The 15,679-nt window shown below is 42.9% G+C and overlaps 1 protein-coding gene across 5 annotated transcripts in view; it reads right to left on the bottom strand.

Moving 5' to 3' along the window:
• The window catches only part of kcnip4 (Kv channel interacting protein 4), a 31,990-nt gene that overhangs the window by 11,420 nt on the left and 4,891 nt on the right, over nt 1-15,679 (bottom strand). Inside the window, exon 1 of one of the 5 annotated variants that reach the window (XM_037260649.1) lies at nt 10,998-11,304. The exons of 3 other annotated variants lie outside the window; for them this stretch is intronic. In XM_037260649.1, the coding sequence (XP_037116544.1) occupies nt 10,998-11,082 (85 nt within the window). In that variant the 5' untranslated portion in view covers nt 11,083-11,304. Of the gene's footprint in view, nt 1-3,880; nt 4,027-10,997; nt 11,305-15,679 lie in introns of those variants that run through there. One more of the 5 variants, XM_037260651.1, reaches the window with a different exon arrangement.

Here is a 15,679-nt window from a genome sequence, read left to right as displayed (position 1 = left end):
CAACATCTACAGACCCTCCGAGTTCATGTCGACGGGCCATCAAAAACGCCACTCGACGGACTCGCCTGTGCGGCGCTCTTTGGCCGGGAGGAACATGTGGACGACAACAAGGAGGAGGAGGGGGAGAAAGAATGTGATTGGCCACTCTTGTTTGCTCACTGTTTTATTTACTAAGCATTTAAATGTAGATAATAGAATTTTAAAACGAGTATTGTAGTTAAATATTTTAGAAATAAGAGGATATAAAAGAAAATATTTTTAGAGGAAAACAGAGCCTTGTTTTGGGAATAATAGTAATTATTTCGACTTGTGAGCAAATTTTTTTTTTAGAAGCGGAATGTTATGGTGGAAAGTAAATTGGCAACTAACATTTGAAAAAAAGATATTTTGAGTTTTCACAGTCGATGTTTACATCCCAACTCAAAATGAAACCGAGTGAACAAAACTTTGTTTTTACCAAACTAAAATAATTAGCGCCTTACTGCTAACTGAATGCTAACACAACATGGGAAACGCCACAGACTGACGAACCAAACTAACGTCAATATTGCAATAATTATAATCAGATAAACAAGATCCATTTGAACACAAATGGTAGCAACACATGCAGGCAGCATACAACAATACACACAGGCATATATTCTTTATCCTCTACACAAAGTCACAAATATTTCTACAGATTCGTCATTACCAACGATAGGACACAATTTAAAAAAAGTGAATATCTCCAACCTACTTACTTTATAAAGTACAATATGACCCTTTATTTGCCCTGATGCCTCCATTAAGACCGAAAAGAGGCAAAGGAGTACGACAAGTGAAACATGATGCGTTCTCATCAATTCAGGTGTTTGCAAGGGCGCAATCAAGGCCTGGCAAATAATCAGCACAGTGTGTCGTATCAATCAGTGTGATTGGTGGTGAAGCTAATTAGTCGTGCGTGCGTGTGTGTGCGTGCATGTTGACACCTGCATAGCACAAAAACTCCAACATGGACACAATGCCATTCGATACATTGCAACACTACAATCGAATAAGATTCAGCTAAGTAGCAAATGGTCTCATAATCCATTCACACATTGCTAGTTTTTAATTAATGGTCACCATTATTTTAAACATAGCATACCTTTGGAAAAAAACAAAACAATTTGCCTACTTTTCGTTTAAAGTTAGACCTAGAAAGGCTTGCATAATACAGATTTTAATTATATATTATTTTTGTTTCTATTTTATTTGATATTTATGCGTTGATTTCATTTTTTGTTTTAAAGTTTGACCTAGAAAGGCTTGACAATACAGATTTTTATTTTATTTATATATTATTTTTATTTTATTCATATATTTTGTTTTTATTTTTATTTTATCTTGAAAGATTTACTTGCATCTTTGATTTAAAAAAAGGCACAAATTATTATAGTGCAATCTTGTAAGTCATGCCAGTTAATCACATAATTAGAACAATGAAAATGCAAGCAGTGAGGTGCTGTATTATGTGACGTTGCTTCCCCCAAGTGGACAACAAGAGGAAGTGCAAACCACAGCTGGAAAAAAAACTGCTGACAAATTAAAAAACACTGTAAAAGGACATTTTAACCATGTCCGTTTCTCAAGATCAGCAATAACGCTCCAGGGATTGTTTAATTACCCCACAAAGAATATCATTAACTTCCCCACTAAGCATTTTAATCAATATTTTGCACATTGCTTTCCTGATCCAATTTTGTTTCCTTCAAATTTTGAAATGGGTCAAGTTGAAGTGTTGCGTAACAGGGGTGCTAACTAGCAAGCATCTCCTTTCCAAACATCAGCACGTGCTGTGAGACAAATAGTGAGTATGGCCGCCAAAGTTCCCCGCTGCTCAGGTTTCTTGTTAGCCCGGGCTCCTAATAGCCAACAGCACAGACCGACATTGACCATCTGGGAACTGTTGCAGCCCACGTCATCAATCGGGCCTGGTCAGGAAGTGGCGGGCCGGCCGGCCGGCGGGCTGTCATTGTAACATCCCATCTGGTACCGCTGAACAAGAAGCCCGCGTGTCACAAACATGGCCAGTTGGAATATCAAGGCCTACCAGCTTTGGTTGTGGTGGAGAATGCGAACCGCTCGACAAAGATGCAGCACAAAAAAGCATGTGAGGTTGTCATGGGACTATGGATATGAAAAAATAATCTAAAAAATGGACAGAAACAAGATAGAGGGGGGCGGGGTGGTACTCGCCCCTCCCTGAAATATACTCAGTAATACAGTAATTGACTCTTGGGTATTTTCCGATTTTTCAAGGATTGTTCCCAACATTTCCACCCTTCCCTCATAAAGTACACATAATGAATCTTCATCAGCATTTTTTGTAGAATATTTGGGGTTTGTAAAAAAATGTTTTGCAGACCCCGTGACCTTAACCTCCCCAGCCCCCCCACGGAAAAAAATCCTATCTCCGCTGGTGCTCGACCCACAACAATGCACTCGGATGAGGAGGATGAAAACAATAGTTCCTCCACATGCCTTTCAGCGAGTGGTCTCTTGTCGCTAACAACTCATTTGACCAGTTGGTAGCCTGAGTAAGCAGCTTCCTCCCACACGGCAAAAAACACAAACATTCAGATCCCGACCACGCACACGCTGCGCGAGCACCTGAGGGGGCTTGGTGGACTCGTGGGACGCTGCGGGCGCCTCTTGTCATGCAAACGCCGGAGATAAATGGCAGGCTGCAGAGTGGCTTGTTAAGTGCCTCTCGCCATTATTTGCTGAATGTAGCGGGGGAAAGCAAAGCATTTTTGTTCGGAAAGACACAAAAGGCTCGACGCCATCGCTAATTTGGAGCCCGTCATCGGTTAGCAAACGATAATAGATTCGATCAAGACCCGATCCAATTAATCATCTTAATTCAGTGTACAGCGGAAGCGGGCTATTTGTTGAGAATTGGGACAAGCCCCACCCACAAATAGCAAAATTTAGCGTGTAATTAATTGAAAGAATGAAAACCTCAACAAACTACAAAAAAAAAAAGTCAAAGGATTTTTGAAATTAGCATCAGAAACACAGTTAGGGACAGGTAAAGCCATCTCTGAACTCTGTTGACCTGCGTCACCTTCACACCCGGGTCAATATGACCCGGGGCATTTTTCCTTTTCCATAAATCCCAATTATTCTATTATTTTTGGTCATGACTAACCTTTTGACTCACAATTATTTCAAAGTTTGTGCTTCAAGAAACTTGTTTCCAAAGTTTCATACCCCTAAAACAAAGTCAACTAAGCCCACAACCCAAGAAGAAGCTTCCACAGATAACATGAACCATCCCGACCGTATAGAACACTCGTCTTGCCGTAACTGTATATAGGTTAGCCTCCCATGTGACTCTATCTAAGATATGCTTACAGTGCACATGCAGCAAAACCAGGCTGCTGCGCCTTGCATGCTCACCGCGGGCCCCTTAAAAAAAAAACAAAAAAAAAAACGACTTTCATTAATATCACTGTGCTTCCCTTCTCCCGAGCCAATTAAACCAACTGGATGGCTTGCAAATAGTGTCAGTACACTGGAGGCAAAGCAAATAATATTTCCACTTTTTACACCCGCCCTCTACAAAAAAAGAAATGACGACTTCCAAGCAATTTCATGATCTGCTGGTCTGGCAAGAAAACGGCTCGCCGAAGGAAACGGAAGAACTTTCCGCACGCTCGCGTCTAAATTTGCATGGAGCAACAGCTGAGATTTGTTGCATTGCTGGTGGAAGGTTAACACCAGCTTGAAATCATCAAGCTGGCTGAGCGCTTTTCCCTGACGGTCGTATACGGGCTTGGCATCTGGAGGATTGTTGGTACACGATCCCAATTACACACAAAAGAGGGGAGGAAAAAAATTCTTTCTGGCTTCCTACCTGTGGGCTTGCGTCTTTGTTTGGGCTGAAGAGAGAAGATGACCATTAAAGCTCCCATGATACCTTTGCTTGGCTCGCTCGTCGCGAGTGATCTGAAAGTCCTGCTTGAATTCCACACACACACACACACGCTCACACTTTTGCCTCCCACACTTGGTAATGAAGTCTCACATTGGAGTGAGTGAGCGAAAGAGAGAGACAGGCAGGGGGGGGGAATCCTTTCCAGCCACTCTGGCTTGCGTCGGCTGCACGACAAGCACTCGGAGTTTGGAGTTTTGACGTAAACCACGGTTAAAAACCCTCCCCACTTTCTTCCTCCAAGATCGGGAGCAGCTCCGGAGAAAGTCACCAAGATGAATTGCCGCGCTCAAGAGGAGCGGAGACCAAAGTGTGGGCTCGGCTTCAGTGGGACAGGTGTAAAGGATGTTTTGTTGTATTTTTTTTTTTTTTTGTGGTGTCATTACTTTGACATCTATTTCTTCCTCGACTCTGATCCTCACAGGAAGATTGCGTGGATTAAGGTGAAGGTCACAAAAAAAAGGGAAAGTCAGAGAAGATTATGGACACAAAATATGTAATAAAAAAAAAAGACTCACTTCAAAACCGCCACTAGATGGCCACAGAGTAGTAAAATGTAAAATGCCTGTTTAAAAAAATATATACCGGCGCATTTATACTATTCTCTGTATCTCACGTTTTTGGACGCTAGAGGTCGCAATTGCTCCATTTTGTAGCGGCTGATAAATCCGAAAGCTTCTTGAGAATTTTGCTCACACGCTCCAAACACTGTCAAGCGAAAGAGCATTCCGTTGCTGGAAGAAGAGCTCGGGAAAAGATGAGACATAGAAGGGGCCCAGTGTAAATAAATCTTTTTTTTTTTTTTTCCATGACGTAACACAGCACCAAAAGTGGTGTGAGAGGTGTCACAGTTTCTTTTCTAAACAATTCTTTTTTTTTAAGCCTCGTCATTATGAGTCCATCTTACACGGTCACAGAACAAGCAATTTCGACGCTCCATAAAAAAAACAAAAAAAAAACAACTTTCTTGGAATCAAACTGCTGAGGCAATAAGTGTAACTCCTCACACTTTATTTGGCGGCGGTGTATTAGCATTCTCCATTTTGTCCCACTTGAGATCGCCGTGGCGTGCTCATCATGCGTGGGTTATTGCTGAGTACTATTGAAAATTCACAGCTGGAGTCCCGTGCCAAGTTTGAAAATAAAGAGGATTTCTCTAAGAAGGCTTCACAAATAGATGGGGGTGTCTTGTGGCAGCCCAATTTTTGCTGTTGTTGTTGCTTACGCAAAACAGATTAACCATTACTATTTTTTCATCACATCAAACAAATCGTACCAAAACCAAAATAATCTCAAATAGGAAATAATGTAAATCAAATAAATCGCTTTCAGACACCCACTGAAGGAGGTGTATAATAAATCTTTTTTTTGTGGATCTGGAATTTATGCCCCCCCCCCCCCCCCCCCCTTCAATAAAGCACAGGTGTCAAACTCATGGCCCGGGGGCCAGATACGGCCCGCCACATCATTTTATGCGGCCCGCGAAGACAAATTGTGCATCAAATTCATGATTTATTCAATAAAGGCTTCATTCAACCCGCATGTATAGTATATTGCACTGCAAACTCCCGCTGCCCATCAATTCAGTCATCAAGCGACTTTCCAAGCGAAGCAAACAGCTAATGCAACGTGATCCAAATCAAGAAGCCGTAGCTCGTATTTTTAGCATCTCATTTACAAACTGAAGCGCAGCCAAACGTTTTCGGTCATTAATCCCAGCAGATTGAGTGGGAATACGCGTGTCAATTTGCTTTAAAAAAAAAAAAAAAAAAAAAAAAAAAAAAAAAAAGACACCGAATGCATAAACAAATGAACAAAGTTGAGCAGCGTCGTTATTCGAGGGCCGAAGGCGACTTCAGCTCTTGAAAACGGAATAAAATAATTTCATGTTTCTGAGTGCCGACGTCGTCGTCTGCGGCATGAATTAAGCGCCGGAGGGTTTTAATAGGGGACCTTAATCATACTGTCACACAGCTTGAAACCTTGGGCCATAAAAATGTAAAACTGTGCATAAAGAGGATTAAAAACCAATTAAGCAGAGCCCAAGTCATCGATAAAAGAAAATAAACATACGACTACCGTGGAAAATATATTAACAGCAACAATAAGATCACAATGATTGATTTTGTTTTCATGTTGGTATTAAAAATCTCCCATTTGCAGGCTTTGTTCTAAATTAGCCCTCTACCTAATCAAGGATTTCAGGGATTACTATTTGTTCTAATTAGCAATGTTGTGTTAAAGGGACAGTGTGTAGAATTGTCTGCCATCTAGTGGTGGACTAGTGGAATGCAAGGAAGCATGTCAGCGTCATATTATCCTAGATTATAATTAATTATTCTAATGATAATTTATATTAGAATTACTTTGGTATATTTTAATATTTAAAATTACAAGAAAATTACTGTTAGAGTACTATTATATCTGAGCTATATTATTATTATTATTTCTTATTATATACATTATTTATAAATACATTATAATTATTTTAATTACTAGACCTATTATATATAAAAATGTGTAAGCATTTAAAAATCCAAATACTCTACACACTGGCCCTTTAAATTACCTCACGACCTTTATATGCAATAATACACAACGTGGCTTTCGTGGAGGGGGGACGGCGTTTGTGTTTTACTCCAGAAAGGGTTCACATCCGCCTCACTGTTAAAAGCCATTTCACGGTCAAACTGCGGCGTCATGGAGCAAAATCAATGAATTTCATTTCGCTCTATGACAGAAATGGCCAAAATTGGCGGGCCTGGCTGGTTATTGCTCACATCTGAGTTCTCTCAACTGGTTGCCTCTATCTCATGACAAGACTCCTGCGTGGTGACGCCTTCCAAAGGGCTGCACCTTCAGATTTAAGCAGAAATTATTCACGTTGGGTCATCTGGAAGTCAATTTAAAGCAGATAAAATCCTACTTGGCCCATCGATGAGTATTTTTTTACTACAGCCTTGACATGTCGTCACATTTAGCTGAGGAACGTCTGAGCACGGCCGCCTCGCCGGCTCCAGGCTGTGACATCTCGGGGTCGCCCATTAAACACGCACTTCACAGAGGGGAGGGGCGGGGTGCGGGGGCGGGGCACGTACGTCGGCAGAAAACCGGATTGGGAGCATCTTCACAGTACACTTCATCTCCGTTCATGCTCCAACAGTTGCCTGCTGAGCGCCAGCCATGATTTTCAATATATTAATCCTCTGCGGAAAAAAAAAGGCTTTTGCTGAAACTTAATTAGCGGCTTTAATACAGAAAAAAAATTATTCAATAATGCTGCAGGAGGTAGCTTGCCGGATGTTTTATTTTTAGAGCTTAATTTTTTTTTTTTGGCTTGGACAAATCATTGGCTTGTCCAGCACACGGATCACCTCCGGGAATAGTTTTGTGGGCACTTTCAACACGTCCCACTGAGAACCCTAATGTGCAAAACAAACATTGTTTTGACTTGGTCTCTATTTACTGCTGCGTCTTCTCAGCCCGCTCTGCTCTATTTACGCCAACAAATCTGCAATTACAGTTATTTGCTTTCTTTTTTCGCATCCTGTAGGCCACATGAAATTGCATTAGGAAGGCGGCCATGTTGCGGCTGTGGGAGATGCAGGCAGACATTATGAAAACACCTTTGGACAGGCAAAAGGTTTCCAACGGCAACTTCCTGTCTGCTCAGGTGACTTCCTGTCACTTTGAGTGGTCAGTGAGGACGAGCACAACAATGGTGAAAAAAAAAAAGGAAGACTTTCTTTTTTTTTAAGAAAAACAGCTCCAGCATTGGGAGTGATGGGATTAATATTTTTCTCACAATTTTCTTTTCAATCAATACAACAAACATATTTCTATTATAAATCTCTGCTTTGCAACAGCACAAGAACAAAACATTTGATCAACTCCTCAAAAGTCATTTCGGTTTATAATGTGCTCTACAGATTGGTCACTTTAAGGGTTAATTAATGGGGGGGGGGGCTGAAAAACAAATAGGGCGCATAACCCGAAAAGAGGCCAACCAAGAAATGGCGATCAATCCTCATTAGGTGCGAGCCCAACGTATCGGAGACAACAGTGACTCCGCCCCCCCCAACCTCGGCCAGCAAGTCGGGGTACAAGCACGGCAGCGCGTACGGCAAATTACTGGCACTTCCTATGTCGCTTTGCATTTAAATTGAATTCTCGGTGTGCTCAGCAATGCGCAGATAATGCTGGGGGGAAAAAGAGGGATGATTCAAAATCATACATCAACTCATCGCACTAGCGGCTAATCTGCATGGGAAACAACTCAGCCGAATTTCAGATTCAAGTTTACAATGGGTAAAAATTGCTGGCTTGCTTGAAGAAAAATTAAACAATGTGTTTTACTGTCGTTTTAAAAAGACAAGGTTATATCAATATTGGCTATTACTGGCTGTCAGCAGTAATGAACTTTTCTCTTCTTTTGTTTTTTTGAGGGGACGTCTAAGCGGGGCAAAATATGGATGTTTGAAGAGTTGAGTCAACAGGCAGCCTCTTTAATCGCCTTAATTAACTTTTTTCCCCCTGCCTCCTTCTCGTGAGCAGAGAGGGGAGGGGCGAGCAGTTACGCAGGAGGAGTGAGCAAATCAAACGCGACAATAAAATCAAATCTTCGCTCTGGTTCATGTGCATTGCCCTAAAATATTTGTTAGCCCAAGGAATGGACCAGTGTTGTAAAAACGGAATTAAAACAGAATATTTATTAATTTATTCATTTAAACCTGACTCTTTATTTCCCCAAATAATTATAAAAGAGTCATTTTAGAGCTCTTATTTTAATAATGTGAATCCGCGACATTTGTGCTCACGGTTATCATACTAGAGAAGAGAGTAAAAGCAACACCGACGGTCGTGACAAACTCACTCCGACAAAATTAATAAATTGTTTTCTGGGAAATTGGCCCAAACATCTGTTTGTCGGCACGTTTACAACCTGGATTTCAACCGGAATGAGCATTGAGTGACTTTCCCCGCTGTCATTTGTAGCAATCTGCCACTGGCACAGATTTAGCCAATATGTAACGTGACCGGAGTCATTTTCTGCACGGTCGGCCATGACAGACGGGCCCGGGGGAGAGTAAGCAATTGTGCCCGTTTACAACGGAGGTGTGGAGCAGTTTACAGTAGACAAGCAGAGAGGAGGGGGTGGGACGTATCTAAGGGTCATCGTGTCCTTGGGAAGGTGACTTTTTGGCGCAAAGCAAACCAGGGGGAGTCTATTTTCTGCATGTGACCCCTGGAGGATGTTACTGGAAAGACCACGCCTTTGTAACAATATAAAAAGCTCTTTTTCATACGCAATGAGGTCACGCGTGACGACATCGGCCATCATTCTAGCTCGGACACTACCTCACGAGTCTTTGGCACCCTCATTAATATAAATCAGCGAGCTAGGTCGGAAATGGCGTACAGTCTTCTTTAGTGTGTGGGAAAACAGATCTTCAAAACATACTGTTGACCGCAGCTCACAATCTGACCCTCACGCGGAGATATAACATGCCAGTCACTGGCCAAGTGGGAATAAATGAGAACAGGTTGTTCCTGTTGTTGCCCCGCCCTCGCATGCAAACCGTTTTGTGACAAGAGCGCCCCAAGATTAATCCGTCGAGATCTCCCCCCACCCCTTCCCGCCCCCACGAGCGCCCAATCAAACGGTATCTAAAAACCATTTGCGAGCTGTCACTCAGCAGAAAATGACAAATTTTACACAAGAATTTAAACCTCTGGGATTTCTTGATGACAGGTGTCGGAGCTCCTGAGAGGATTCATTCCGACCCCTGAAGGGTGTATTGATTTCCTATTCGCTGGAAGGAAGCCTGCTCCGTAATTGCCGGCTAACCATGCGCGGAAAGAACATGGTCTCTCATGTTGCGGTACCGTCTAATTTTCAATCCGGTTGGAGAAAAGCTTCTCGAAAAGATTTTAGAGTACGCGACAAAAAACCAGAAGGAGGTCCTAAGTGAGTACCGCACACCGTCGTCGTTTGGAGCTTTAATCACTTCAACTGTGAGGGTGACATCTCTTTGACAAGCTCATCATTTTCTAATTATTCCTCTCACATCGTGGTGATTAATGAAAGAGGAACTTTTCCACACCTGTCCCTCCCTAGCGTCTTCGTCCTTGGCGCGACATGACGGCACGGCGGTATCAAATATTCAGTGTTTACTGTACAGTCGGCACAGGGCAAGTGGAACATGACCTGACCTGTCAGGAAACCAAAGAGATCCAAACAAAGAATGAGGAGGGCCCCCCCTTTTATGTCAGAGGTAAACCCGCTACTGTGCTAGAACAGTCTAGGACCGCGATGACGGACGAGGCGTCGGATCGGGTCACGGGTGAGCAGACGCCGGCACGCCTGATGGCGCAGACACGTGCGTGTCTGAGAAGCAATTCCCATAAGCTTTATCACATCAATCGACAAGTTAATAAAAGGAGAAAAGGAGATAAAGATGTCAAAAGTTGAATAACTGCTGACACTGCAGTTATCAGGTAGAAGACTTTGCGATTCACTGGGACGAGAACATCAGAACCGTTTCTTCCTTGAGTCCATTTATTTTCAATTTATTTGTTGGCGTGACTCAATTTTTAATCACAGCCAGATAAACACCGAAAGCATGAAGCGAATCGCCATCAATACGAGCGTCGGGTTAATAAACGCTAATAAATGGTCCGCCGGTAACTATGGAAACTAATGGCTAACTCTATTGGGCCGACTGATGGATTCCTCCCATTCCGCTAATCTGCTTTTATTGGTTTGGATTTGAAAGCTTCAGCTGTCTTCACTCCGCCACAGTGGAGAAAAGCACACAAAAGTGGGCCGCAATGTCGACTTGCTACCCGGGCACGGGTGCAAAAACCGTACGGAAGCTCCCTCAAGTTCATTAGCGTCACGTCTCTGGAGGATCAACGTTATCTCGCTTCCGCAGCCAAGAGTCTTGACATCAACACTCAATTAAAAAAAAAAACATGGTTGATTCCCGTGTAGTAATCCGGCCAACGAGCCACAAGTGACAAACGCTAAGAGTCTTACCGGTATTCAGCGAGCCGGTGACGAGTCGGAACAAGTAGCGGGCGAACTTAAAAACCTGCCGCTTGCACCTTCTCCTGCAGCTCATCTTGGCCGCCGAAAGCGGTTTCTCCTTCAAACGAGGTCCCGTTTGCGGCTCGGGCTGCGTCAGAGGCGCACGTTTGGCGGCGCGGCGGTCATTCGTGAGCGGCTCCAGCGTAAAGGCTCGATGAGTCTCGCCCAGAGACTTTCCGGAGGTGCGGGGAGGGGAAAAAAAGTCTTCTCCCGGACACAAGCGCACGCTGCCGCACTTGAGCCGCTCGGCACCATCTGTGGATGTTTTACCGTCGCTGACGGTTGCTATGGAGGTGGAGCCTGATTGGTCCGCCAGGAGGAGGAGGAGAGATGGAAGGCACACATGGTAGAGAGGTAGCCAAGGCACTTTATGCGAGTGATGCAAGTGGATTCTACAGATTCCCATGAGTATTTATTTCGGAGGACTTTTGAAAAGAGAAAATCAAAATTTTCGGCTTTATTAGAGTTGTAAAAGTAGTCGTTGAATCAGTATTTGTATACGGAGGCGGCTGACTTGTGGTCAGGTGAATCATTGACAAGCTTCGCCCGCTAATGTGGCTGCGCTTCATTTAGCTCGACATGCGCGCGGCGCCCATCAACTCGCCTCATATAATGTCGGACCAGCAATTCCGTACAAAACCAGCTGACTATTCACAAATTCACCTTTTCTTAGCGTTTTTGATTTTTATACGGCAGAGCTTGGTGATGGAGACAGTATTCAAGTCTCTGAGACTCCTCCGTTATGCTATTAGCAATAGCATTGGCAGCTAACAACAAAAATGGTTGCTATTGATGTGTCAGACAGCTGAATTCAAGGCGACAACTTCATTTTCGCACGCTGGCGTCTCTCCGCTGGATTCGTACTTTTAAATTGGTGGTTTATCAAGGTCAATATAAATTATTTTCAAATGTGTTGCCAAACAGTCTTCCATGTTGACATGGTTTGTTATGATGCATTTCGAGGTCAGGAAATTTCAATTTGCTTGCTCACGATAATCCTGGTATTCAATTTTCAGACTTTTTCATCTGTACCAGAAACGTCAACATTGGGATGTCAGTGTGACGTACGGCGCAAAATCACCACATTCCAAGTCCTTATAGAGTAGGGGAGCGACGTATGTTTACTTAAAGTGATATGACAGCGTGTGTGTTCGGGGGGTGACGATACAAACACACATGTTGACGATTTAAAGCGAATCGCGCAATGAGGACAAAAAATACTGCTACTGCAGGGGCGGCGTAGCTGGGAATGGCTTTTGAAATTTATTAACTCTCGTGAATTTCCAGAAGGTTTTTTATAGCAGATTGCCTGCATAGCTTTTTCGACTTTGTACCACGGGCGTAATAAGTCATTAAAATGAAACAAGGAGCGTTAATTGAGCCGATTCAAGGTGGTGCGCTCATATCAGGCGTCGTCGCAGCACTCGGGCTGAAGTCTCAGAGTGTCAATCAAGCACTGATTAAAAAGCTGTGATGCACGCTGAAAATATTAGCACTTTCATTGCGTGCCGATTTACTGGTGGAGTGTACACTAAGAAAACAACACATTTGGCTAAGGTAGCTACCAAAAAGCACAATTAGGACTTTGGATCACATGGAGTGAAAGGACAATTTCAACAACCTCTCAAAAAGAGATAGCGCTAGCAAAGCAAAAAGTAGCTTGAAGTTAGCGTCCTTTCAAACAACAATAGCCGGTCGATGCCCAGCGACGGATGGTCCTTCCATACTTGCTGACGAAGGCAAAGTCAGCACACTGGGGGGCTTTTCTCAGCCACCAGAGAGCTATTAGCACATTTACGCCTATTTATGAAGTCTTGTGGAAGCAGTGACAGGAGAAATATATACATTTTAAACAGTATATATGTATATTAGGGAGGCACGATATATCGATATTGGCCCATGCAACATGCATATCGCAAAGATATTCAATAAGTTACGGAATTGTTTGATTTTGTCTCAATTTGGCAAACGCAAACATATATGCATCGGCCTCCAATGGTTTAATATTATATAGGTTATATTATATAGTTAACATGATATGTATATAGCAATTACAATTAATTCACTAATAATACTTTGAGCTTGCTTATTTTGCTGCATGGAAAAAATAATAATTCCTTAATTATAGATAATACAAATGGTATTTCTTGAGGTACATGTTAAATATAATAATAGCGCTTTATTCAACAACTATATTGAATTTCTTTTCCAATATTGTGCATCCCTAATATATATATATATATATATATATATATATATATATACACACACACACACACACATACACACACTGCATTTGAAGAAGACCAAAAAAAAAAATTCTAGCAAAAAAAAAAAAAAAGTACAGTCTCGTTCTTGTGTGGCACATGTACCTAAAGACGTCTGGACAAATAGTCTCAAAAGTCAAAGCCTCTTCAAAGGGCGACAACATCGATATCGGTCGAGCAAACAGCCAGTCGGATGCAAAGATTCACAATTCCTACTTGCCCTAAAGTCTACATCGGCGAGGCAGCCAGTTGGGTCCTGTGCAAAAGCGATAAAAGCCAATTTGGTGCTTTCATGTAGAAGGCTAAGAGACGGCCGAACCAAGGCGGGGCGCCGCCGCAGATAAGCGCCTGCGGCTCGATACCCGACGAGAGTAATGAATCGCTGATGACAGAGCGTACGGACGTTAACGCAAACGCTCCCCGGGGGCGCTCGTCTGAAACGCATACGAGACGCTTCTTGGCGTGAATCTTTTATGTGCTCCTTTGTATGCGCTAACCTGCCTGGGCACTTTTCTTGCCGAATGACCTTTGGGGAAAAAGGTCACGACTAAAATAGGGATATCATCCTTTTCTTTACAAAATGTGCTGATGTTGAAGAGTCTATTAATATAAACGCAAACCTGCTGACTCAGTCGAATTATCTTCATGCTTACGCGCAAAGCTCACTTGTGGGTTATGACCTCCTTGAAGCAATGCGCGGTTGAAACAAAAGGTGGCGCTAACCAACACGTTGGGGCAGCCGTGAACATTATCCCGCCGACTCATCGTTCACGCTGTCCGCGTGCCAAACCGGCCTGGAGAGCGTCAGCGTCGCCGTATTTACTTTAAGCGGGGGCCAGCTGGCTTTTTAAACGTAATGGCACAGTAAAACTTTGATGAATCGCCGTCTTCCGCATAAAGGGGGTTCACGTAATGTCTTGGCAGAGAGTATATTGAATTAAATGATGACAATAAAGTGAGTTTACACAATTACACTCGATATGAAATGTTGGACTTTTTGAAAACGTCACAACCATTCACATCAAGGGAAATTTTGACACCATTTTCCAAAACTCCCAAAAATGTTCCCAATTTTTTTTTCCCCTTTTTGTGCCCACTGTAATTTAAACCTACTGTACCGTGATTATAAATGTATGCGTTCCCATGGTGATAACCGCGCCCCCCTGAGGGTTATGATAACGCCTGGGAATTGATGAAAAAGTGCTTTTCTAGGACATTGATCTTGACACATGGGCCATGTGCTCACACGTGCATACTAATGAGCGCTTACGGAAGCTCCGGCCAAAAACGGCGTCCTCAGAGACGTCAATATTTCACTCGGCGATGGTAAATATCGCCGCTCTGTAGGTTTGTTTGTGTCGGAGCCAACACGCTCAGTCGAGCTTGAGTCTACATACTGGAAAGAAATGTAAATAAAAAGCAGATTTTGCTTATTTTTAAATTTTGTTGGATTTTTTCTTAAATCCCTTACCACCGAACAAATGAACAAGTCTGCCAGATTTAAGTCTGTTTTACTTCCACGGCAGATTGTTTTGAACTGTACTCATGTAATTATGACATCATCAAGCGGAGGCCCGTAAACCAATCAAATCGGTTCATCACAAGTGGAGTGCCAGTAATCTCTCCACTAAGGATGAGAAAGTACACGCGGGTGTCATTTCCCGTGAACCTCCAGATCCAGTCGAGTGGTTTCCTTGAAAGTGCGAGAGGGGCTTTATTTACAATTCTGGACCAGACACGCGTCCCTGTTAAGACAACATATACACGCCTGCCGCGCTGACCTGGTTTACTTCCTCCCGACGTGCCTTGTTGACCCAATTCCAGAAAAGCGTCTGCGGACACAGAGTCAACTCAAAGATGACGCGATGATACCCCGAGGGAGACAATTGGGAGCGGCGCCATCAGCAAAGCAGGACATGTGCGGCTGGCTGCACAGGTGAGAAGATGACCCCGCTGTCTGAGATGCGTCAAGGACCTTGCAGGTCGTGTATGCTGCTCTGGGACCACCAGAGAGAAAAACTCTTGTGTGTGTAACTATCAGCTCGCAGTTAACTGGAGAGGTTCATGAAAAAAATGGGCCAGCGAGCAGAGAGGGGAGGGGTGAGCAGTGGGTGGGAGGGAGCAAGATGAATGTCAGGATATGAAAGTATTGCAAACATCGATCCGTTTTTGCTCTGTGGATTGATGAGCATTGTCCTAAATAAAATTAAAAAAAAAATTTAAATTAAAAAAAAAAAAAAAAATTAAATAAACTGGTGCCAGTGGATACTAGTCAATGGATATTGCAGGATTGATGACCGTTGTCCTAAATAAATAAAATAAAATATTTAAAATAAATAAATAAAATTTAAAAAAATAAAATAA

This window comes from Syngnathus acus, chromosome 10 (assembly GCF_901709675.1).
Source record: "Syngnathus acus chromosome 10, fSynAcu1.2, whole genome shotgun sequence".
In the NCBI taxonomy this organism is placed as follows: Eukaryota; Metazoa; Chordata; class Actinopteri; order Syngnathiformes; family Syngnathidae; genus Syngnathus; species Syngnathus acus.
This window is presented reverse-complemented; position numbering and strand designations above follow the sequence as displayed.